This window comes from Ammospiza nelsoni, chromosome 5 (genome assembly GCF_027579445.1).
Source record: "Ammospiza nelsoni isolate bAmmNel1 chromosome 5, bAmmNel1.pri, whole genome shotgun sequence".
NCBI classification, from domain to species: Eukaryota; Metazoa; Chordata; class Aves; order Passeriformes; family Passerellidae; genus Ammospiza; species Ammospiza nelsoni.
In genome coordinates, this window is record NC_080637.1 from 23,074,054 (window position 1) to 23,097,916 (window position 23,863).

At 39.7% G+C, this 23,863-nt stretch overlaps 1 protein-coding gene across 1 annotated transcript in view; it reads right to left on the minus strand.

The window, feature by feature from the left end:
- The window catches only part of CPED1 (cadherin like and PC-esterase domain containing 1), a 152,506-nt gene that overhangs the window by 120,925 nt on the left and 7,718 nt on the right, over positions 1 to 23,863 (minus strand). The window contains exon 4 of the mRNA XM_059471505.1: positions 13,371 to 13,557. Within this exon, the coding sequence (XP_059327488.1) occupies positions 13,371 to 13,557 (187 nt within the window). The remainder of the gene's footprint in view (positions 1 to 13,370; positions 13,558 to 23,863) is intronic.

Here is a 23,863-nt window from a genome sequence, read left to right on the forward strand (position 1 = left end):
CTCATAAAAACAGAGTAATGCTTGACTATCCTGTATCTATTCTGCAAGTGCTGTGGAGGGATATTGGGTCTAACTGCAAATGGAGAGGCATAATGCTTCCACTCTTGCCTGAAATAATTATTTTATTACTGTTTATTTATATCAGAGACTAGTTTCAAGCCTGCTTTCCTTGTCAATTAAAGGCAAATTTCAAAAGTAAAAAAATTAGCCTTACAAGCCAAGAGCTACCTGTTTCTATCAAAAATACTCTCGAACATGTAAAGATATTTTAGTTTCTCCACCTGGTCTCAAACTCTAAAACTGCCTTAGAGCTAGCTACCAAGTTAAAGAGTTACCATCTTCCTTACTGGAACAATTGATCATACAAGGTAGATGACTTTCTCTAAAAGAAGCAGAAGAAATCTATTGCAGGCATAAGTAAAAGAATGGAGAACAGACAGGACAATCCTTTCTCCATTAACATCAAAATCTATGCAATAGATTAACAATCCTTTCTTCAATCAGTAAATTACCATACTATAGCAGACAACAAAAAAAGAAATTTCAGACCTGCAGCAAAGGTTTTAAAGTTGGGTTTTCAATTTGCAGATAACTGTCAGTAAGACAACCAAAGGTAGCAAAAAAAAAATTAAATTGCAGTACTATTAAACTATATCCATATACTTTTCTGTGCAACCACAGAATAGGCAGAATACTGGAAATAAAAGTGCATTCAAAAATTACATTAGTCTGACATAGGGAGAAGAATACTGCAGTATTGCAAGGCAGGTGCATTAGATGGTTCTCAGTCTATCTAGAAAAGACTGTCAGGCTAAGCATAATTCTCCTCTGAGTTGTATTACAGACTGCAACTCTAACAACCTATAGGTTTTATCACGGCATAACCTGTCAAGGTACGAAAATATGCTGTCAAAATACTTTCTGAGCTCTAGTAGAGTTCAACAGCAAATAAAAGGAAAATATGCACTTCTGACCCAATGACAAACACATTGGGGCAATTCAAACACTCAAGCCTGTTATTCCACTTCTGTGCTTACACACTATGATTTGGATTAATATTCAGATTACTTTGGTATGTTCTACACACATGGGTTTTTTGTGCACAGCAAGCCTCAGTGAAACTAAAAGATCCTAATAATCTAATAGTATGTTCCTAATAATCCAATATTGTATGCTCTTCTTGTATGCAAGCAAAAATAACTTACAACCCCAACTGCTCCCAAATGCTGGAATTCTCACTTTATATGTATTTAATACACAACATAAGCCACGACAGTCCAAGCTGCCATATATGTTTCTCACCCACACACTGTGGGACTTAGACCTAACCTTCATTAGGATGGAAGTACTTGGTACCTAATTAAAGCACAGATGTCACAGATCCACCAAAGCTCAGCTAAATCCATCTGTGTAGGTGTTTTCTTACCTTCTGTGAAGGTACAGAAGGAAACTGCCTGGCAAAAAAGACAGATGACAGATTGAGAAATATTAGAAAGAGGCTACTGAGAGTAGATTGGCATGAAGAACCAGGTGAAATCTGGAAGGAGAGAATGTGCATGTGGGAAGAAGGGTCATGCAGCTGAAACATGCAGGGACCAGGCTGCACAATGGAGCCCAGAGGAACTGCAGCAGGTGGGAGAATTCAAATAGCACCCTGCTCCAGCTGCTCCCAGGGACATTGCAGGAAGGGGATCTGCCCACAAAATACTCTTCTCTCTCATGCACAGGCACATACACACAAAGGAGCACAGAGGCACAATGCTGGGTGCGGTAACCCAGTAACCCTGTCAGAGAGACACAAGCCCCTGCCCTGGCACTCCCAAGATGTCCCTGGGGAGACTCCACCACAGTGCAGGACATGATGAGTGAACAGGAGCCCCAAAGCACCTTGGGGACCTTGTGGAAGCACATTCTAACTTGGATGAGTGTGTACATAGAACTTAACAAGAACAAGTGGTACTGAGGCGCCTTCCCCACTAGACTATTGCAAAACCTGCAGATCCTACATTTATAAGGAAAAGTCTGGGCTTTTAGAAAGGAACATGCAACAAACAGAAAGAGCTGGTGGCTGGAAAGAAGATTCAATCTGAAAGTAGTTCCTAGGGAGGAGGAGCTCTTCCCAAGGAACCAAATTGCCAGCTTGTGATTACTTTCCATCCTGCATTTCACCCCAACATTTCTACCACTCCCACTCTTTGCAACAGAACATTAGGTACCTGAGCTGAGAAGCCCTCTGAATGATGGCACTAATGAGAATTCATCATTGACCTTAAAAGGTAGAAATACAGCTAGAGCTGAGAAAACAGCCTCTTCCCTTCTGTGGATATACAGCAGCCTCAGGATTAGCAGCTAAGGAGTAAATGGGTTTATTTGTCTTAATGTCCGGTCTCATTCTAATTACAATGAATGAGAATGCCAATTACAATGTTAAAATAATGATGTTTGATCATATATGCAAGAAACAAAACCCCATATTTTAAGATCCAAATCACAGACCTTGATCACTACAGTTAGAGCACTCAGGCACCTATACTTATCTTTGTTAATGTGTCAGGTTCTGTAATATCCAGAAGACACAAAACAATACTGAAAAAAAGAAGCTTGGGAATAAGGGCAATGGCTAAAATAAACAGTGTCAGGACACAGGATCAACTACTGCCCTGCAATCATCTACTGTGTTTGTTTTCCTCTCCCTGGGTGGCCATGCAATGTCCCAGGAGACAGCCTAAGCCAGTGACAGTTCCTAAAACTCAGCGAGAAGCAGGCCACCCTCAGTCAGGGAAAACAGTTTAGATACATGGACATGAGCCATACTGTGTCACTTGTCCTTAGAACCAGGGAATTGACCCATTTGATTTATGAGTTAGACAAAACTGCAGAAGACAGTGATGCAATAATTAAATCATGCCTAATCTAAGGGTTTCCAGCTGCACTTCACAGATACGGTTTTCAATGTATCACACCATTCTGCCTTTCACTTCTACTCACCAGGTACGCCATGGGGTGGTGGAAGTCCATGACAGATATATGGACTGCCATGTAGAGCATCCATAAAACAGGGACTCTAAAGGAGACCTTAAAATTATCTCTGCAAACATTTTAAAGAAAAGTAGGGTAGTAGGGTCAGACCTCACTTTTGGAGATCAACAGATATCCTCATATTGTTAGATTTGCAAAAAAAAAAAAAATATTGTAAATCGTATGTGCCATGGAGTTGGGTAAAGGAAGAAGAAAACCTGATGCTTTCTCCTACTTCACATATCTTCACTTCTACCCTTAGAGCTTTTTTTAAAGCCCTAACACTACATTCCAAGGGAAAATAGGGCTAACATGTCAAGCTCTACTTATTTAAAGTCCATGACTTCAGTCTCATCTTTATAGAAAATTACCTCCATTATTTTTTGTTGAAGAATGACTTCTAGACAGGCTCCACTAATACTTGGCCTCACTGTGGCTGTGAAACCTGAGGTGAGAAACGTTTTTTATACACTTCTAGACAGGCTCCACTAATACTTGGCCTCATTGTGGCTGTGAAACCTGAGGTGAGAAAGGTTTTTTATACCCTTGCTAAAGCCAAATGGGAAAAAAATATTTAAATGCCTAATTCCCCTTTAGACAGAAAAATTATTCTTGATTTGCTCCAAAATAGCTATATCTTGTTCTTATTTTGCCTATCAGCCTGTTGAACAGTATTTTGGTATGCTGATATGTTTTCTATTTTGCCTATTGCAGAAAAAAAATGTTGTGAACTGGTTTTCTTCCAAATAAACAAAAATGATCTTGTCTTATTTCTCCATTTTACACCAAAAATCCTTCTTCAATAAACAGATCAACTGAGCTGTATTCTCTCAGACCTAAAATAACTGTGGTTCTGCCAGATTCATCTTGCATTTACAAAACACAGAACACTCTGTAAGCTCTTTCTATATATACACTTTTAGTAGTTGCTATAAATTAAAACTGAAAATCCTTTTTATAGCTAAATATTTATTTTTGAAAGCATTACCACGAATGTCAGAAACAAAGTCATTACAACAATAATCTTGTTATAGAAACACTTTATGACTTGACCAATTTGCTTCAAACTTTCTAAAATGCATGGCACTCAGCTCCTCTGTGCTTCTCTCTATCAGCAGAGGACTGTATTTTATTTATGTGAGGCACCATTGAGGAAATATGTTAAGACTATATTTTTTTAATCCTGCTACCAGCTAAAGTTGCTCAAATCCTAATCCACTGTTACTTTTTAATCCAAATTCCTTCAATATTTTGCCTTTTTGTTTTGAAGAATTGGCATTGTTTTGTAAGGAAACATGCCTGCCAAAAATGATAGAAAGTCATGATATGAGGGTTTTTTCCTTTTTAATCAAAGGTAGTGTGTCACTTTAAGTAATAATTTTCTGTATGAAATATTTTTTTCCAGAAATCCAAAGGATCTCATAATTAACTTGAAACTGAGAAATGGTTTCAATTTCTGAGAAAGTCAGAGGAGCCTCTATTCTCTTTGACATCTGTGCAAACTAGGATTGCCTCTAAATGGACAACCTCAGGGGCTGTGTAATAAAATATTCAATATTACATTGAAAAATCAACTCTGAGGGACTACAATGAACATCAGAAGGGTAGAATAATCATGAAGGAAAGGTTCCCTTTTGATGCAAGATAAGCCAGCGTAACAACAATACATTGTGTGAAATTTTCAGAAACATGTTCTAAACCGTGGGTGGCTACTGCACTTTTGATGTCCGGAGTGGCTTTGGGATGCAGCATTCAAAAGAGCTGTCAGCTGAAAGTAGATGCAGCTGGAGAGAGTTGGAATCTGAACCTAGGAATGGCGTGGGCTGGCTGCAAATTACAATGAAGGCCTACACAGCTTTTTGCTGCCTGAACCAATAACAGTCATGGTAGCCAAAGTTAAAAAAAAAGAAAATAGTGTTTTTGTTTCAGTGGTATATAATGCCTCTACCTAAAATGGGAGCACAGTGATGAAAGGCAGCAGCACACTTCTCACAGCTGACCAGGGCTCAGAGCCAGTAACTGCATCAAAAAGGGTCCACAGCTTCCAGCAGCCAAATCACTGAGCAGTCCTGACCAACAATCCCTTCCAGAGAGTGCTCTGGCAGGACGGTGACAGGCTTCTGGCCAGACTGACTAACATTCTCCCAGCACCTATATTAGCAGACAATTATCTGACATTTAGGAACAGACATATATATTTATAAACCAGAGTTGCTGCTTGAACCCTATCAGAGCCAGAGTTCATTTCTTGAAGGGAAGCATTTTAAAAATACTTTAAAAAGCAATTGTATGCTGTTACCTTCTTATCTGACACACTACAGTTATAAAAAAATTACCTCAAAGCTTTTTACAGGATTTGCATGTTGCTAGCATATTACAAAGCAGCTACACTGATGCTTAAATCCCTTGTATTTATTTAATTTCAGTAGCTGCGCACATTGCTGCTTTCCTTTGGCAAACGTGTGGATCTTCCTGGACACTGGTGTTTTTCAGATTCTGTTAACATGACATAATTTATTCCAGTAAAGTTTTAATTTTAGCTCACTGTGTAATCAGCATGTATCATTTTAATTATTGTAATCTCTAAGTCAGCCCCTTAAATACCACTCTCCACTGGACTGTATGTTCTGTTTAAAAAGTAAATAGAACACTCAGAGAAGGATATATTTGGTACATTTAGGACTAAATGCTATATTTTGGTTTTACCTGGCAGAGCTCAATGTCCTTATACTTTTGTTATAGACAAATAAAGAATTTCACTTTCTAAATAAAAAGAGTGCATTTGAAACAGAGGATTCAGTACAATCTTACAGAGGGTTTATTTTAGTAATACAAAGAAATCGTTTGTGTGCTCTTCTACAAAGCATGAACATGTTCTGCTAGTAATTAGGAAGAAGAATACATATTGTTTAGAAAAATTTATGATGCATTTAGATTTTCTAACACGAAACCACAGCATTGCATTAGAGAGCAGAATTCATTTGTGTGTGTCAGAATCTTATGTCTTGTACTGAAACCAATGATGTGTGTGGCATGAGATTAATTGCTAGAAGCAAAACTAAAAAGTGATCAAGATAATGTATGTTTCTGGAATGCATTTCCTCCCCAAAACGAAATGAACTTCCATGTTATGGAAGCCGATTAAATCTGTTACATACTTGTAACTCAGTATGCTCTGAGGATCACATTTCTACTGATTTAGCTTGTTTAGGAAGCTCCTTGTTTAACAACATGCAAAGAAGTGTTTCTACAATGTGTGCTTTATTTGTCAAAACTTAGCTCAGGACTCACATGACATCTATTTTGCATTAGGAAACCAACCAGTTTTGTATACTGTTGGTTATATATTTGAACCAACAGTTAACCAAAAGGATTTTGGAAAGTTACATCCGCTAGATTTGAATGTACACATGTATTTGTATGGTAACCCACAAAATATTTCTGTGGCTAGCTTCACCATTATTATTTTGCACACTATTTTAAATTACTTACTTATGACAGAATGATCTTGTGCTTTTGCTGGCATGCTAGGATCTCCAGTCCTGCTTATTTAACCTTACCTCCACAGGGTTGTTTACACTTTCAGAACCTGATTCCAATTTACTTTAATTTTCTCAGAGACTTTTGTATTTATAAAAGCTGAGCATCTAGTGACCTCTCTATTTCTGACATTTCCTTTACTCTCCACTATGAAAAAGAACAAAAACCCCAGTGTCCCATTTCTGTTCCAAAAAAACTAAACTGCTTCCTTCAGTGGGTTGGTCCTTGTAATTGAAAATGGCAACCAGATGTTTACAGAACACACAAGAAATTTTGCTTGGGGCCTTTAGTCTTTATAATTGTTTGCTGAAGTTAGTTGGATTTCATGGAAATTTGTCTGAGGCTGAAATAAACAGCAAGTAGGGGCTCCTCCTAACTGTATTCTGAAAAATTTAAAAAAAGGAAAAAAGAAAAAAGTTAAAATTAATGTTTCCTACTCTTGTTGATGTATTTCTAACTCAACGGAAAACTATTCGCTAAGGGAGAAAATTTGGTTCTCTTAGTACTTATTTTACATGCCATCCCATGAAAAACATCTGTGTTTCACAATACACTATTTGCTTTCTACTTTATCAAAGTTCAGCTGGCTATTATCTAAGCACGACTGATTTTTGCTCCCTTCCCTTTTCCCCACTCCCATCAGGAATATATTCTCATAAATTCTGGGGGGTTTGAGACTATTTTGCATTTTAAGAAGATGCTCTAAACTACATATTGTTTGTTCCTCCAAGCTCTGAGTCACCACAGCTGATTCACACCTGAAATCTGTCCATCTTCTTTAGAAATCATCATTTTCCCTCTTCAGTTTTCTGTCTGCCTGATTTTCTCAAGGCTAGTCATATATTCCAAGAAGTCTGTGAGACCATCTTGTTACCCCACCAGGGGACTCACTGCACCCAACAAAATCTCTTCACCTAATATTTCAAGATATCTAAGATTGAGTGCTCCACAGCTCCAGGGAATCCATTCGATTACTTCACTAGCTTTACTCCCAAAACAGATTTCCTAATAACAACTTTGTTGTAGTACATCATGCCCTGATTACTACAGGCATGATGAACAGATTGTTCTTTTTTCCTTGGCAGCAGAATTCGTTAACACTTTGTGTTAACAAGCACCTCTGTTCACCCAAACATTCCAGCCTTCACACTCACTGAAGAGAGAGCACCACTGTGTCCTCCTGTCTCTAGCACCTTCTCTCATTTTCACTAATTTTGCTGATATGGTATGTCTTGGAAAATGAAAACCTGATGTCTGACAGTCACCAGCCATGGCCCTGGGGGCCTCTGAAACCCATGGCTGCAGTTTATTCTCTAGACTAATTAGCAGCTCTGAGGAAACTGTTACTGGCTGCACTTACGAAGGAGCACTGCGGCAAGTGCTTGCTGCTGGCCAGATGTCAGCAATTAAGCTGATACTTTTCCTACTCAGCCTCTGGTCAAAAGTATGAACAGTGAGGAAAACAGTGAGAGGTGATCCAATATGCTAAAGGAATAACATGAAGACATACAGAAAGAGCATGGATTTCATCCTAGTTCTGACAGTGACTCATAGGGTTTCTAGCCTAGTTTTCTCCATCTCTAACTGATGTGGCAGCATTTTCTGGCCTTGTAACTTGAAGTGCAAAGCAAAGTGAACTGAGTAATTTTCTTCCATGAAAAATCTAAATTTTCTTTAAAAATTATTTTTTCCAAAGGATGCCTAGCAAATCAAAATGAAAAACTGACAAAGACTGATTCAAAAATTGCTTTTGGGGAAAATCAAATAAGAATTTTCTTTAATCTGTACCCCCCAGCCATTTTTTCAGTCATGCAGTATATAGAGAGACAAAAAACTTTGCATCACTCCACATCAACACCTGTGCTTGCTCCTGCAGCCTCATGTTCCCTGACATTCCCCAACACCAGCTTTTACCACAGGGAATGACCACCACTGTGTACAAAGAAGCAAATAAACTGTCTACAGAGAGCTAAGAGGGGGGCAGCAGATGCCTTATACTCCATAATAATACAATTCCCAAACCACCATTTTACAGAAAAATGAGTTATACCTGGATATATTCACATGGCTCTATCAGTGAGGGGGAATTTACTCCTTGCTGTAATACCTAGTAGTGCCACTTTAAATACCAGACAGATCTCTTGACCCAAGCACATAAAAGAAAGGCCAAGATTTGCTCAGATTTGCTCCCATGGGTCTGTTGTCTCAATCATCCCTTCCTGTTGCTGGTGCAGCTCCACCCAAGCACCACTCCCACATCTGCAAAAAGCTAGATCATCCTCATAGCTAGTTGCTGGAACTAGGGCTTAGTTTACACAGCCAAGTATTTAAACATAGCATGCTCTTAAAATGGCAGAAAAAAGGACATAATCCAGTGTATACTGGCAATGTCAGAAAATAAGAAATAACTATGGATCTAATATTCTTAGCAATATATGTAAATTTAAGTGTCTATGTAGTATATGATCCCTACTTAACAATGTCAGGAAAATGAGTAGGACATGAAAATGGTGTTGATTTCCATGGAAATTGACAGAAAAGCTAAATATTGAACAAAGTTAAGACGGTTTCAATACTTATCTTATGGAACAGCAAATCATACAAAAAAATCCCAACCCACATCAATATTTGTACAGTAGCAATCTTTTTAATGGCATGGCTAAAATTTAATCTTCAATGGATGTCATTCCAACTGCAAAAAGAGGCAATTGTAAATTTTAAATACTTAACTGCAGTATTTTAAAAATAGGAAATGATCATGTAAAAGCAATACTATGAAAATGGTTTATGATTCTTTTTTAAAGTCACTCATTGCAATTGCAAGAGCTTCCACCAAATTACTAACATTCTAAAGCAGCAGGGAGCATGTAATGTTATGCTGCACTCAGTTTGTCAGCAGCCTGAATACCTGTGCTTTTTTCCATGGCCAAACTGGTGGGCTACCACTGAGCTTATGCACAATCTTTTCCACTCCAAGAGCTAGTGGTAATGACAGAATTCTGCATGTTATTGCTGAATGAATTAAAATTGGCCAGTCAGATTTGTAACATACAACTGCACACATTTCTTGGAGCCTGAAGTTTGCTGAGATTTGCATAGCTATTAGTAAAGGCGAAGAATTGAGAAATTAAGGAAATGCCTATTAAGGGAGGGTCACCAAAGAGTAATGAGGCAGGCACATCCAGCAAAGGACAGAAAAACTGATGGCTCTGTAAGGAAAGATAAAAGTAGGCTATTTATCTTTGAAGATGTCATCTAGGCAAAGTATGGAATTCAGGAAAGATTCAGGCAGCAGGCAGTAACTAGAAAATATTATTTTTGGAGGGCAGAAATGCCTACTAGAGAAACAAATTTCTGAGATAAAACCTTCCTTTTGAAGTATGTTGTGAAAATGTTGGCAGGGTAGCACAGAGTCATAGGGACACACACATCCTGTTAATCTTTACTGTGGTAACAGAGATGAGAGCTTCTCAGACTGGAAGAACAGGGAAGAAGGCAGAAGACACTGGAAAATATTTGGCAAGTTCTTCTCTGGTGTTTGCCACTCTGGGAGGATCTAAGGGGGCTCTGAAGCCAGGTGACTCATCCCACTCATCTCTGATAGAGCAACACAGCTCTGTCCTGGGCTGAGGCAAGGAAGTCCAGAGGCTTGTACATCTCATTATGGCAAATCTCCCCTGAGAAAGCCTGGAAGTGTAGGGCTTTCTCACTCCTCCTTCTGCTCCTTTTATTATTTTCCTTGAGATTGTGACACCAATTTCAATCCCCTCCAAGGTGTGGCAAAGGCTTATCTTGTTCCAGAGGAGAGGAAGGAAGACCAACCACACTACCTGGCAGACCAAACAAATGTGCCATTTGTAGATGTGCTGGCCAATACAACTTGGTACCTTTCTTATCAGCTGTTATGATGAGCTGTTTGCCCATCAGCAATTTCTTCTGAACTGCTTACTTCAAAACAGATTTACCACAGATATTTAATGGAGACACTGACCATGTCAAAACAGATTTCCCAAGGTAGTAATTCCAGCTCTCTGCAAAATCTGACTATTTCATCACCTGCTACTAACACAGTTCTAACGCAGTTCCACCTCTCTATCTCCATCCCAGCAGCAAACAAAAAGATATGTTAAATTTACAGCAAACTGGCTCATTTAGGGCTGCTGCAAAAGGAAGTCTCAAAGAGCTCAGAACTGGCACAGGTATCACCAGTCCATGGAATTTTCCCTCCATGTGGGTTTAATCGCTAAGAAATGGTGCAAGCACAACTACTTTTTGTTCAAGCAAAGCTGCTTGAGAATTCACTGACAAAGCTATTTTTTCAGTGAAAAATTAGTGGTTTGATTTATGTTTTACTGCAGAACACATCTGTATGGATTTTTGATAGCAAACCCATAAACCACAGTCTCTTTGCCATGATTTAAAAAAAAAAAGTATTTTTTCTTTTTAGCTAACTGCTTTCCAGTTACCAAAACACAAAATGGTTTTGGTTGGTTTGTTAGAAGTGAAAAATTTCCACTGAAGAAAACTATTCCCCTGATGTTTCTCTTTGACTGCAATGAACAGTGCTGCAGTCCAGGTGTTGAGGATCTTTCTGGAAGATCAGTGAGTAGAGCTGTCACATTTGGGTTTCAAACAGCAGCAGAACTGGTCCAAAAATTCTTAGCAGGCCAGCACAAAAAAAAAGTTAGGAATGTTTTGTGGTGAATTTTTTTCCATATATGACTTAGCTAGAGTCTTGGCTCTCAGCCATTCAAAACAAAAAAATCCTTTCAAATTTAGAGTGAGCTTTGAAAGATACACGAGTAAGAAAGACTGCACACAAATAAAAGCACCCGATAGAGCTGCTAAGAAATACCAAGTAATAAGAAATTACTATTTTTTTAGATTTTTCACAGCACTCATACTCTGTGTTTCTCAGTTCGTTATCTATATATTTTTAATTGAGGCCTAAAGGAACATATTTTTAATAACACTTCAGAAAAATATTATACCAAAGCATAGCTCAAAATACCCTTCTCCAAAATAAGGAGTTCTATCCCATCCAGAAGAGTAAACCCCACCATCTACTAGGGAAGAAAATTAACTTTGAATGTAATTTGCTTAGCTGAAAAAAAAGATCATTGGTTTGGTATGTAGACATGCTCTATTACTTATTTCTTGTTTTTAAAACATAACCTTAAAGCTAGACACTTGCTTAACAGAGAATAGTTAAAGGCAGATTTATGCTGCCATGAAACAGCAGTAGAGTCTTACTCTTTGCCTTAAGTTGGCAAGCATTAGAATTTTTTACATAATCCAACATCTGCTGGAAGCTGTGGGATGTTTCTGGAAAATACCTGACCTTTTTATTATTTTTTTATTATTATTACTGGAAAAACACTACAGGAAGTACTGATTCTAGCCTGTAAAGTATAAATATCCACAGTTAAGCTCATTTCTGCAGAAGCAATATTTGAAGTGTAAAAACTGTACAGGAGAACTTCAATCTGAATTCAGCACTGTAGAAAATCTAGTACAGTTTTTTTTTCCTTTTTCTTTTTTTTTTTTTTTTAATAAGTTGAAACTGAAGTTGGCGTGCCCACTTCCTTGGCCATTTGGAACAAAAGTATTTCACAGACATGGTGCACATGGTCCCCAGAGATACCAAGTTTTCTCTGCAGCCCATCTGCCATTAGCAAAGCCTGTAAGACATGAGTCTTGTCACTCTGAGATGGAAAGGCAAGGGGTGGCCAAAAGGTGACTACAAATCTAGACTGAAGAGTGAGATAAGACAATTTATTACTTCTTGGTACAGCCTGCCAAAGAAAACCACATGTACCTCATTTTCAAGAAAGTTTCTTGAGAAAGTTAAAATTAGCGATGGAATTTTGAGCAATCTCAAGCATGCTAAGTAACTGTAGTTTATTATCTATGGAATTATCTGGTTTGGTTAAAACTCAAAGCAAACCTGAGCTCTCTGGTAGCTCCAGAAGTATACTGCAAGCCTGAATAATGAAAAGTGTACACCCTTTAGCACAAGAAATATCCAACTACACCATTTTTCTTCTGGTAGAACAGTAGCCTGTGTACTTTTTTCAGAGCCTTCCATTCCTGAATTGACTTCCAAGACCAGATTGGCATCACAGTTTCAGTTCATACCTCTGAAGTGTGCAAGAATACTCAAACATGGTCATCACATCTAACTGGTGCCCAAGCTTCTCTATCAAGCACAGCGTAACTCTACACAATAAAGCTACAGTCCTTTGTGCAAGAGATCAGGATTCTTCAGTAGACTGCTTGTAGTGTGGATCAAATTTCAAGAGGAACTAAGAACCAACAGTATCTATTCCAGATTCAGCATCAAGTACAAAATGTACTTGTTCTATATTGTGTTCTTTAACAAATTTACAGAACAATCAAAACATTAATAGAGGAAAAAACCTTCATACAAACAAGTTTTCTTTAGGAGAGAAAAGGATAAGGTAGAAAATGTAGTAGGTACATGTTTTGTTATGAAACATTCTATTGAAAATCTCTCAGTTACATTGATGAAGTAGGTTTGAGAAGTCATCAGGAACCAAACTGATCTGCTTTAGTTGTCAAGACTATGATGAACTACTCTGCTGCATTTTTTTACAGAAGGATATAGCTAATGAAAGAATCACCTGACTGTGGAGAAATATCCACACATCTGAGAAGGGCTAGAATTTGGCTTCTATCATTACTTTTATCAGAGTTTTTATGCTTTCCGTTTGTTGATGAACACTGGATCAATTCTACATTTAGTGATCACATTATTAATTAACATATTAACTAAGTCCAATTATTCTTACTGTGATAAGGGCCCTCATGCCTCAGCTCCTCCACAAGTCCCCTGTTTCCAAGGACTGTGACGGTATATCCATGTTTTGCCAGGATGCGCTGACAGAGCTGACGGTCAGTTTCATGGTGAGCAGGAGGCGCATACAGAACTGCTCTTCTCGTCTGGCTTCCAAAGTACTGGAGAATGGAGGCATCGATCTACAGAAACACAGTGCAAAGACAATGATGGTGAGATAGGACATTCCTCAGCAGTACAAAGTACAGTTGCTGCTTTTCACAAAACGCAGCTAGTAACTTACAGTGAAAATAGTTCTAGTATAATTAAGAATTCACTTTATATCAGGGACTTCGGACCACAAATTCCATTTTGTCTGGAGATTTTTTCTATCTTCATTTTGAACTGATACTATAAAGGTTTGAAACTTCTGGTTAGGACTCAAGGATTTTTAAAAAATGTTCTTCCCTTTGTGGAAACAACTTTCCTGAAATCTGAGCTGCTCTGGTGAGCTGGTAACAGCAACTGCTATCTGTCTTTGACTTTGGCTGTGGTCACCTGAACAGAGAGGCCTTGGGAGGTCTCATGTGAATTGTTCCAAGGAATGTGGGTCCTATGCAGATGTAAGTGCAGACATCTGAGTTTTGCTATGCAGCATTATTAAGAAAAATAAGAAGAGTACTGGGGTAAAATCAGACACAGGAATCCTAAACAGAACTGGAGATTAGTGCTCTAGAAAGTTAAATGTAACCTTGTCAGTCCTTTATTGACTTATTAGCCCAACACAATCTAGCCCATAGGAGGACTGGCAGAGAGACTTGTATATAAGAACAAGGGGAAAGGTATCTGATGTCCCCAATGAATCTCAAGGAACACTTGGATTGTCTACCACTTACTGTCTTCCCATATACTGCCTAGGGACAATGGCATCTAGAGAAAACCCTTCCTCTGTATCTACCTGGGTATGAGCTTCTTGAAAGAAAGAAACGGAGAAGAGACACCCCAAACACACAGTCATAGTGAAAACACAACATTAATTTCTGAAAAGGGCAAATCACTGGGCTGTTGCCATCAGATCTTTGGGCAAGGGGGATATTTTATGTCTTAAATAAATGTGGTGGGCTAACACTGTCTGGAAGCCATGTGCCCACCAAAGCCACCCTACCACTCCCCTTTCCAACTGGACAGAGGGAAAAATACACTGAAAGTCTTGTGGGTAGAGATCAAAATAGGGAGAGATCATTCATTGATTACTGTCACAGGAAAAACAGATGCAGTTTGGGGAACCTGTTTTGTTTGATAATAAATGACATTAGAGTGAGATAATCAGAAATAGAACCAATCACCTTTCCCCCACCCCTCCCTTCTTCCCAGGTTCAACTTCTCTCCCAAATTCTCTACCTCTCCCTCAGTGGAGAAGGGGAGCTGGGACTGGGGGATTGGTCAGTTCATCACACTTGTCTTTGCTGCTCCTTCCTCCTCAGTGGGAGAACTCCTCACACTCCTCCCCTGCTTCAGTGTGGGGTGCCTCCCATTGGAGATAGTCGTTCCAACTTCTCCAATATGAGTTCTTCCTACAGGCTGCAATTCTTCAAACTGTTCCAGCGTGGACCTCTTCAACTGGACCCAGTCCTTCAGGAACAGACTGCTCCAGCATGGGTTCTCCATGGCCTGCTGGTGGATCTCTACTCCACTGCAGACCTCTGTGGACTGCAGGGGACAGCCTGCCCCACCACAGTCTTCATCACACTCTGCAGGTAACTCTCTGCTCTGATGCCTGAAGCACTTCCTCCCCCAGACCTGGTGTCTGCAGAGTTACACCACTCATACATCCTCACTCTTCTCTCTGGGTTGCACAATCGCTTTTTTCCCCTTTTTAAATTTGTTATTCTAGAGTTGCTACCACCATCACTGATGGGCTCAGCCTTGGCCAGTGGCAGGTTTGTCTTGGAACTGGCTGGCAAGGACTGTGTGGGACATGGGGGATGGGGAAGCTCCTGGCAGCTTCTCACAGAAGCCACCCTAGCAGCCCCCCCCAAAAACCTTGCTGTTCAAACCCCAATAAAATAAAGCATAAAAATAGGTTGCTCAGTGTGGGAATAAAAACACCATTACAAACCCAAGACTTCATTTTGGTGAAATATATTTGTCTTTAGCATTGAAACATACGAGCAGGGATTAAATTCAGGTCATTAAATTACTTCTGTGCAAGTTTGTGAATTTCAACCTGACAACTGTCAGCAGTTTAAAAGTTATTTCATAACTCCTAATTTTAGTAAGCTTATCGCTGGAGATAGGAAGCACTACACAAACATGCCACCACATTTTTTGGACAGTAGACTAGACTGAAAAGAGACAGATGCTTTTATACAAATAAATTTCATTCAAGATGTGTCCAGTTGTTTATAGGCCTGGGATCCAGTGCTAAAGTTACTTTGCTCAGCAGTGTATCCCCTGAGTGTGAGATGCAGTTTTACATTGTGTTTGGCAGAAGTGTAAGCTATTCTGCAGCAGTACAGAGCACAAACGATTTCAAGAGCCCTTTGCTTCTAACACCAAATGTTCTTTTGCTTCAGAGCAGTCATTGCCCATGGAAAGCGTCACAATTATTGATGAAGGGACCCTGAAAAAATCTCAGTACTACACTGTCAGAGTCTTCCACATATGCTTGCTAAAGGTGCAACCCAAAACTAGTTTAGAATCTGAGATATTCAAATAAAGGTTGATCACTTGCTGGCCAGTGTAAGCACACATAGCACAGGGTGAAGTCATCGGAACTGCGTTAGGTCACCTGTTTGACAGCGTTCCTGACATCCCAGAATTTTTAAAATAGTGTTCTCAGATGGCCCTTGCCCACCGCAGCAACGTCACTCTTATCCCCTTCTCCCTTTGCCCCTCCTTCCTCTCCTCTTATCTTCTCTATTTCCTGTTCTCTCGCAGCGCCAGCAGCTGCTGGCAGCCCTTCCTCTCCATTTCCCTCCCTCCCTGTTCCTGAATCCAGCCCTCGTCCCAGCCCCCCTCTTGTGCTCTCTCTCACTTCTCTTCCAGGCATTCCAGCCAAACACTTCCTACTTTCCATTTCACTTGCATCGTGGAAGAAACCCAGAAGAGAGACTCCTCCTGCTTTATTTTGCAAGAAAATTCCATTTTCCATCCCAAGTGTGCTGCAGGGGTGAACTGAGGACATGTGGGGAGTACAGAAGGGCTGCAGACCGGACAATCTCGCTCCAGTTCCATTTTTGCTGGCGATTATGGCTTCTCCCGCCCCCGTCCCTCCCCGCGCCGCCTGGGCTGAGGGTCCTGCCTTGAATGTGGCATCACTTTGTGTGCCCGCTCCTCGCTAACAATTACTACACTTCTATTATGCCAGGAAAACACACCTTTCTGCATGGAAGCAAAGCCTCCCGCAGTGTCACCTCAAGTAGTTTGTTTCAAATATTAAGAGGTCCTGCCTCAAGCACCCAGCAACGGCTCCATTCCCCTGAGGCCAGTACTCCAGGGCCAGCATCCCAGGGCTCTCCCGCTGGCACATATGCTGAAACAGGCCTGGCTTGGCCCCGGTGCCCTCCGGGCCCGAGGGACGAGGCACAGGGACGAACCAGCCCCGAGGCGTCCCCAGGGGCTCAGCCCGCCCGCCTGCAGCGGGACGTGTCAGACAAGATCCCGCCTCAGCCGTGATGCGGGAGGCATCTTCCTCAGGTCTCTGGGGAAGGGCTGCAGTGTTTACAACGCTCTGGTTTGGCAGTGACGAATATTCAACAGAACACTGACAGCAGTATAGCAGAGGAAGAAAAAAAGAAAAAAAAAAAGAAAGAAAAAGAAAAAGAGGAAGTTCAGGCAGTGGCAGTGACCTGGGTCATTTCCACAAAACACAAAGGAAATGGCCCGGAGCGCCTCCACGAGGCCCACGCAGCCTCCGGCTCCCACCGGGCGCCGTCTCCGGGCTGGGGGATCAGAGGGCTCCGACAGCCCTCACAGACAGAGCACAGCACCGGCTTCCCGGGCGCTTTTCTTGGGACACTCCGAGACACGCAAATGCCGCTGGGGCAGCTGCAGTCCAGAGCCTGCTGCCGCAGTGCTGGCAGGGACCGAGCAGGGACACACACCCACCTGGGCTCCAGCCCCCTGCCCACCACCCGGGCGCTGGGTACCGGCGCTGTGTACCGGCGCTTTTATCCACTTTTATGTGGTTCTAATGCCACCGAAGAGCCACAATGGCGTCTCTGTGACACAGAAGCAATTCAGCAGCCTAAATTTAACAGCTTGACCTGATGTCTAATCTGGTACTATTTAATAATATGAAGTATCTCCACACCTTTTAGGGCACTTGCTTGAGATCCATGCTTAGCGTTGCCAAATTTATTTTCTCTGCCCTGTCCTTTCATAGCTATTTGCAGTCCAGGTTACACATGCAACGTGTCCTCTGTTTGTTTGCCAAGCCAGTGCAGTGTAGGGTGGGTTGTCAGCTACACAGAATTTTTTTTTAAATCCGGACAATTTCATGCTTGTAGCAAGTGATTCCATACTTTTTTCCAAAGCTTTATACAAGATGCCTTGCATCACTGGACATGCTGATCTAGTTACTACTAGATGTTTTTCAGAATTTCCAATATTATACCAATAACAGTCATGTTTATATATTTAAAGAGTCTGCTGGTTTTCATAAAATGTTTCTCAATCATAAAAATGAGGTCTGGGCAAGGAGTTAGTACAAGAGAAGCAGCGCACAATAGATGAAAATAAGCTGTTCACATATTTCCACGTTTTATGGTTCTGATTTTTTTGGCATTCCTATGATTTTAATGTACAACAGACTCAGACACACAAAAAAAATTGGATCCATAACATTTTAAAAATTTGAGAATAATTGTAGATGGTCAAATGTTCCCATGTCCCAACAATTTTTTTAGCTCTTTCTCAGTTTGAAGACTCAGACTATTTGTTAGGAGGTCAGTTTATTACAGATTCAATGTATCCTACATGAAAGGGATTGCTAAGAACATCTGCAGCCCATGTCATACGTAGAAAATGGTGTGTTTGTCTCCACAGAAATTAATGAGGCTTTACAGCAAGGCTGAGATTTCCCATGTGATTTTGGATGAGACCTATGTCAGCTTTGACATGATATATGTGCTCTTACAGCTTACAAAATATTGCACTTAGCTGAGTCACTGACCTCATTTTAAGGCAATTGGCTGTTACACAGATGATCCACAGCCTTTTAACAACTGGTCCAAACAAACCAGAATGGGCTGTAAAGTAAATAAAATGCATTAAAATGAATTTTGTAATTTTGTTTTCACTTTACAGAATAACATGAAAAACACAAAAGAAAACAAATTGAGCTCCATTAAAATTTATTAAAGATTTTTTAAAATTGTATCAAATGTATACTCCTTTGATGTCTTAACAAACAAGATAAAAGGCCCAGTTTATATAATATAAAAGCTGAAGAATTATGTAACCATGCTTTTGAAACTGAAAATAGACATCCATTTTCAGAGTTGCAATTCTTAGTTCAGTCTGTCTGCAACTTCCAGTGAGCTGTGAAGTTCTCTATTAAAAAGAAAATGTTTTGACATTTCCCCTGAAACCAGTATATCCAATTCTAGGTTATGAATGTATAAGGATATAATTGATTCTACTAGTCTCTGAAGCTTTCCTCTATTGTATAGAATTTCTGGGTTGTTCCAAAAATCTAGAATTTGGTCAGTAACTGAATCTTATGATGTATAATTACTGTTTTTGTTTTGGCCAAGAAGAAAAGAGTGAAGATATTTCAAGTTGAGGAGAGCAAAACAGTTCCTTGGCAGCTCTTTCAAATTCCAAGAATATTACATAATTCCATAAATATTGATGCATTGTCTATGCCTGGAAAAGAAGCAAATACACAGTTTGAACTGTTGCCATAGAATTTCACTGACCATCACTTCAACTGCAGAAACAAAATTCTCCATCCTAACATAATGGCTCTACTCATGTCAGCCTAAGCTTCTCTCAGGAAAGAACACAAAAATTCTGAATCATTTTTTCAGCTACCCTGTTCTGGTGTCATTAGTCCCACATTAGCTTGTGTGGATTACAGGCAGCCACTTTTCACACTGAGCTAGCCAAGGCTATCAGAGACTTGGTCCAGTAGGTTCAAATAACTTGACTGCAGCTTACTTTAACCCCACTTTTTCCTGCAGGTACTGAGCAGCTGCAAAAGAGGTATATGAGCCACTGCACAAACCAAGAGGCCTTTGCATGAAAGCAGAGTGCAACAAAAATACCACAAAGGAAAACCGGCCTTATAAAAACAAGGACAGCACCATTAGCAATATTCACAGGCAGTGAACAGCCTAAATTCCCATTTAGCTAGCAAAGGAAGTCAGCATCTACTTTTGCTACTAAGTACCACCTAGCAGAACAACATTACAAAAAATACATGAATGGGACTCCAGAAAATACTGCACTATTGTTGAACAGCATCAATAAGAAGAATGATAATAAAAACTTAGCATGTGGTTCTAGTGCCCCAAGCCACTCATTTATGGGGCTATGCAGATGTTTATTAGCTCCAAATGTGACTTCTAAATTCCTTTTTGTGTTTGCATAAGAGCTCACAGAAATAGTCAGTTTTTCATACTACCATTATATTTAAAAGTGTGCATAGCTGCTGTATCAAGAAGGAAGAGAGAAGTTCATTTCCTGTTTTACTTTCTGGAGGATATTTAAATGTGTTTGCATTAGGTTCTGTTGAATTTCCTAATCAGAAAGGACTGGGTTGTAGAATGAAATGGCTGGAATGTAATTCTGCTTTGAATTGTTTGTTGGATAAATACAGAACAAGCAATTAGATTATTGGCATTACTTTGATGGCTGTCTTCTGATGATATTATAAATCCAAGAGCAACACTGGAGTTATTTGCACAGTCATCACTGTCACTGACTGGGCTGTTAAGTGCAGAGCTATTTTATCAAAATGCTTTTTGCTTTATGCCTGCATGTAGTACGTGGTACCAACAGCCCTGTCTTGAGAACAGACAATGAGCCAATCCTACCACTTACCAAAACACCTCGTTTTGGAGGAAGCTGCAGTGAAGTATAGGAGTGAGATTCTGCCTCCATTTGCTCCTCATGTGTCCTTCTCAAAGCTCCCTTCCTGCAAAGCCTCCACCCTGCCCCGTTTTTCCTGACTGCTACCACAATAGCCTTGCCCTTTATCACCAGAACATCTCTAGCTATCTGCTCAGTAAAAATAGTTGTTTCCTTAGTGCCGTTTCATTTTACATTACAAAAGGGGAAAACAAATGTCCTGTTTTCATAGGGGCAATGTGAATGTGGTACCATTACAAGGAAATCAGTCATATCATACCCTCCTATGTTGATTGCTTGCTAGTTGCAACAGGTTTCATACTAGCAAAGTTCTTTGTTCTTTTGTGAAAAGTTCTCATTTCCCTACTTATTCTATAAAATAGCTTTTAAGTTAAATTAATTTTAAAATGTATCAAACTTTAAAAATGGATCAAACCTTATTATGCATAATGCAATCTTTTCTATCCAGAGCTCTCACCACACTCCATTCTGCATAATAGCAAAAATCATCTTTTCTCATTCTATCATCTAGCTTCAATTCTCCTTTTTCAGATATTTACATTTCAAAAGTTCTCATTAGCTTTGTCTTCTTTTCTTTCTACTTCCATTCTTATCTCCCTTTCTCTTCCCTTACACAAATTCAACCATCTCTATACACAATCTGTTCTGTACTTTCTGAGGTTACTGTTATTCTGCAGCTGCAGTTCCCTACTCTCCTTCATCTGCTTCCTTTCCCTTCTTCCATAATAGACTCGGCTCCTATCTCCTTTGTTGCCTGCTTATTCTGTCCAAAGCAGGCATATTCCATAAAAAAATACCAATAGAAAAGGAGATGTGTCTTTAGAGGATGAAATTCACTAGAATTGTTTTTAATGTCTGCATTACTTAATGATGAATTCTGCATTAGACACAGTCTGATTTCCATTGACTGCGAAGTCCAGCTTTCTGCCTCTGACAGAGTGGAGCACTCAAGTAAAGAGAGGATAATTCCACTCTGGATGTCCAATGTTCTAATGTTCCAGTAACATTTTCTCAGCTTTTCAGTAATTCCACTGTCAGTTTTCAAACATAGATGCCTGGCCCAGTAACCTATGCAAGATGTTCAACTGGATCTTCCTCTAGACATTGGTTAAGACTAAACCATGATGTTTCCCTTTTTTCCCCTTCTTTTTCTACACAGTATCTTTCAGATATGGCCACATCAGGCTATCATTATCTCGAATCTTTCATACTGTCCACTCCTAGGAAATTATATCCTATCCTGTTTGTTCTAAATGAAGCCATAAAAAGCCTTTTCTTATCCTTGCTGTTTCCTCACTTCAGTATAGCTCCTCTTTGAGATACGTCTTTTACACAAAACATAAGTGGCAGGTTCAGGGCCTTGAAAGGAAGACAGCTTTTTTTGACACACCTGTGGTATTTAATTTATTTGGATGCCAGCCTAACTCACTCATCAAGTTCTCACATAATCAGCTATGTATCTTCTCTGTTTTCTTGTTCTCAGCTGGCCTAAATAGCCAGGGGATATGAAGCAAAAGTCTGGTGAGTATCCATAAATAATCTCCTTAAGAACCCAATTTAAAATGGGAAGTTTTTTGTTTAAATACATTCACAATGGCTGGAAAGCTAGTATGCCCAAAAAAGTGCCTATCACAGGAATAATAACTATAAAAGGTGATTAATAATTTCCTCCTCCTTTTTCTCCATCTGTGGAAGAAATAAGGAAAAGAAAGAATCTTGCTTTCCAGGACCAAGCAGAAATTCCCATTATGGTGAACCATATACCAGTATGGTGAACCAGGCTCACAATTTGAGCCTGGATGTAAAGCCTAATGGCTTGGGAATTGGACCTTTTAAGAAAAAAAGGAAAAGTGGTTTTGGGTCTTCCTTGACTGGGAAGGCAACTCAACACCAGGTATCTGCCCTCCTAGAAGCAGTACAGTCTAAATGCCTTCTACCCAGCACAGGTACACCATCTACCTGGGCAAAATTACTTGTGTGCAGAGACATCTAAATTGCCTCTGGCTGAATTAATTCTGTGAGTGGAAGCACAGCTTAACAAGATAATTAGCTCTTCTCAAAACTGGCCAAGAAGCAGAGTTTAATTACTTAAGATAAGTGTAACAGTATTAGAGCTGGCTGGCACCAAAAGTATTTCTGGCACAATACAGTGCCAGGAACACCACACAGAGAGCTTGTATGAGGTTTTTTGTTGTTGTTGATACCTATTCCCATTTTGATGCTACAGCACCAGCTCTTCTCCCTACTATATATATTCACAAATATTTCATCATTCCTGCCCTGCTAAACCTGCAGACAGCTTTCTGCTGGATGTGATATCACTCTCTACTGCCTTTACTGCTGGAGAATCAGAAATAGGCCTTCTATTTTTCATGCTTCAGATATTAACATTTAATTTTGTACTAGAAAATGTTGACCTCTGTTTCTGTGAATTTAAAGCTTCAGGACAAGATCTCGGTCAGCTTTTTAAACTGTGTGATACCAGAGAGAGGAGTACTATGAGCTCTGCCTGGTTTTCCAGGCTATGAATGGAATCTGCATTTTTGCAATTTTAAAAGCTTGCACTATGTGCCCAACAGGAAGGGCTCCATCTCAGAGCATCCCGGATGACACATTTACAGATGTAATTGACAATGTCCATCCCCATGCTTCTTCCATACTTGTCTGTAACTCTCCAAAATGAGGTGAAAGTTGATATCAGAAATCATCAGATATCAGAAACTGGCAAAGCTGGACTTTTGCTAAGATCTTTCTTTGCTTCCAGCATATGGACCATAAAAGATGCCAGGGTTTTTTTGTTTGGTTTGGTTTTGTGGGGCTTTCTTGAGGCACTTAGTTCTATGCATACTCTTAATGAAGAAATTATTAGATTTTGGAAGGCCATTTTTCCCTGTAATAACAATCAGAACCAACTTCTCACAACAGGCTCACAATACTGGATGTTTTTCTGAAGGAAGCAAGAACAGCACCTGCCCCTACACAGAAGAGAATCAGTGTGACATGCTATCACTCAAAACCCCTAAACACTATGTGCTACCTAAAAAATACTATCTCCAGCAGGGTCTTATTTTCCTTAAAATTTATTCATGAACTTTGATTTCATAAGACATGCTGCAGTGTTTGCCTTACGTCACTGTTTAACTGTATAATAGATTCTTTTTAATGCATTTAAATTTTCTTGCTGGACTATTTATTGAATAAGAATACATGTATGAATAGTTAATTACAGATGGGAATAACCATATTTTAAAGTATTTTTCCAGATTCATACATGGAGATTTTAACTAGAGCTTTAATCAAAAGTTGTTTCCAAACTAGCTCCAGTCAGTGGGCACGTGACTGTAAAATAAAACAGTGTAAAGTTTCAACAGTGACATCTGTCTTAGATGTTACTGAGTGCCCAATAAAATC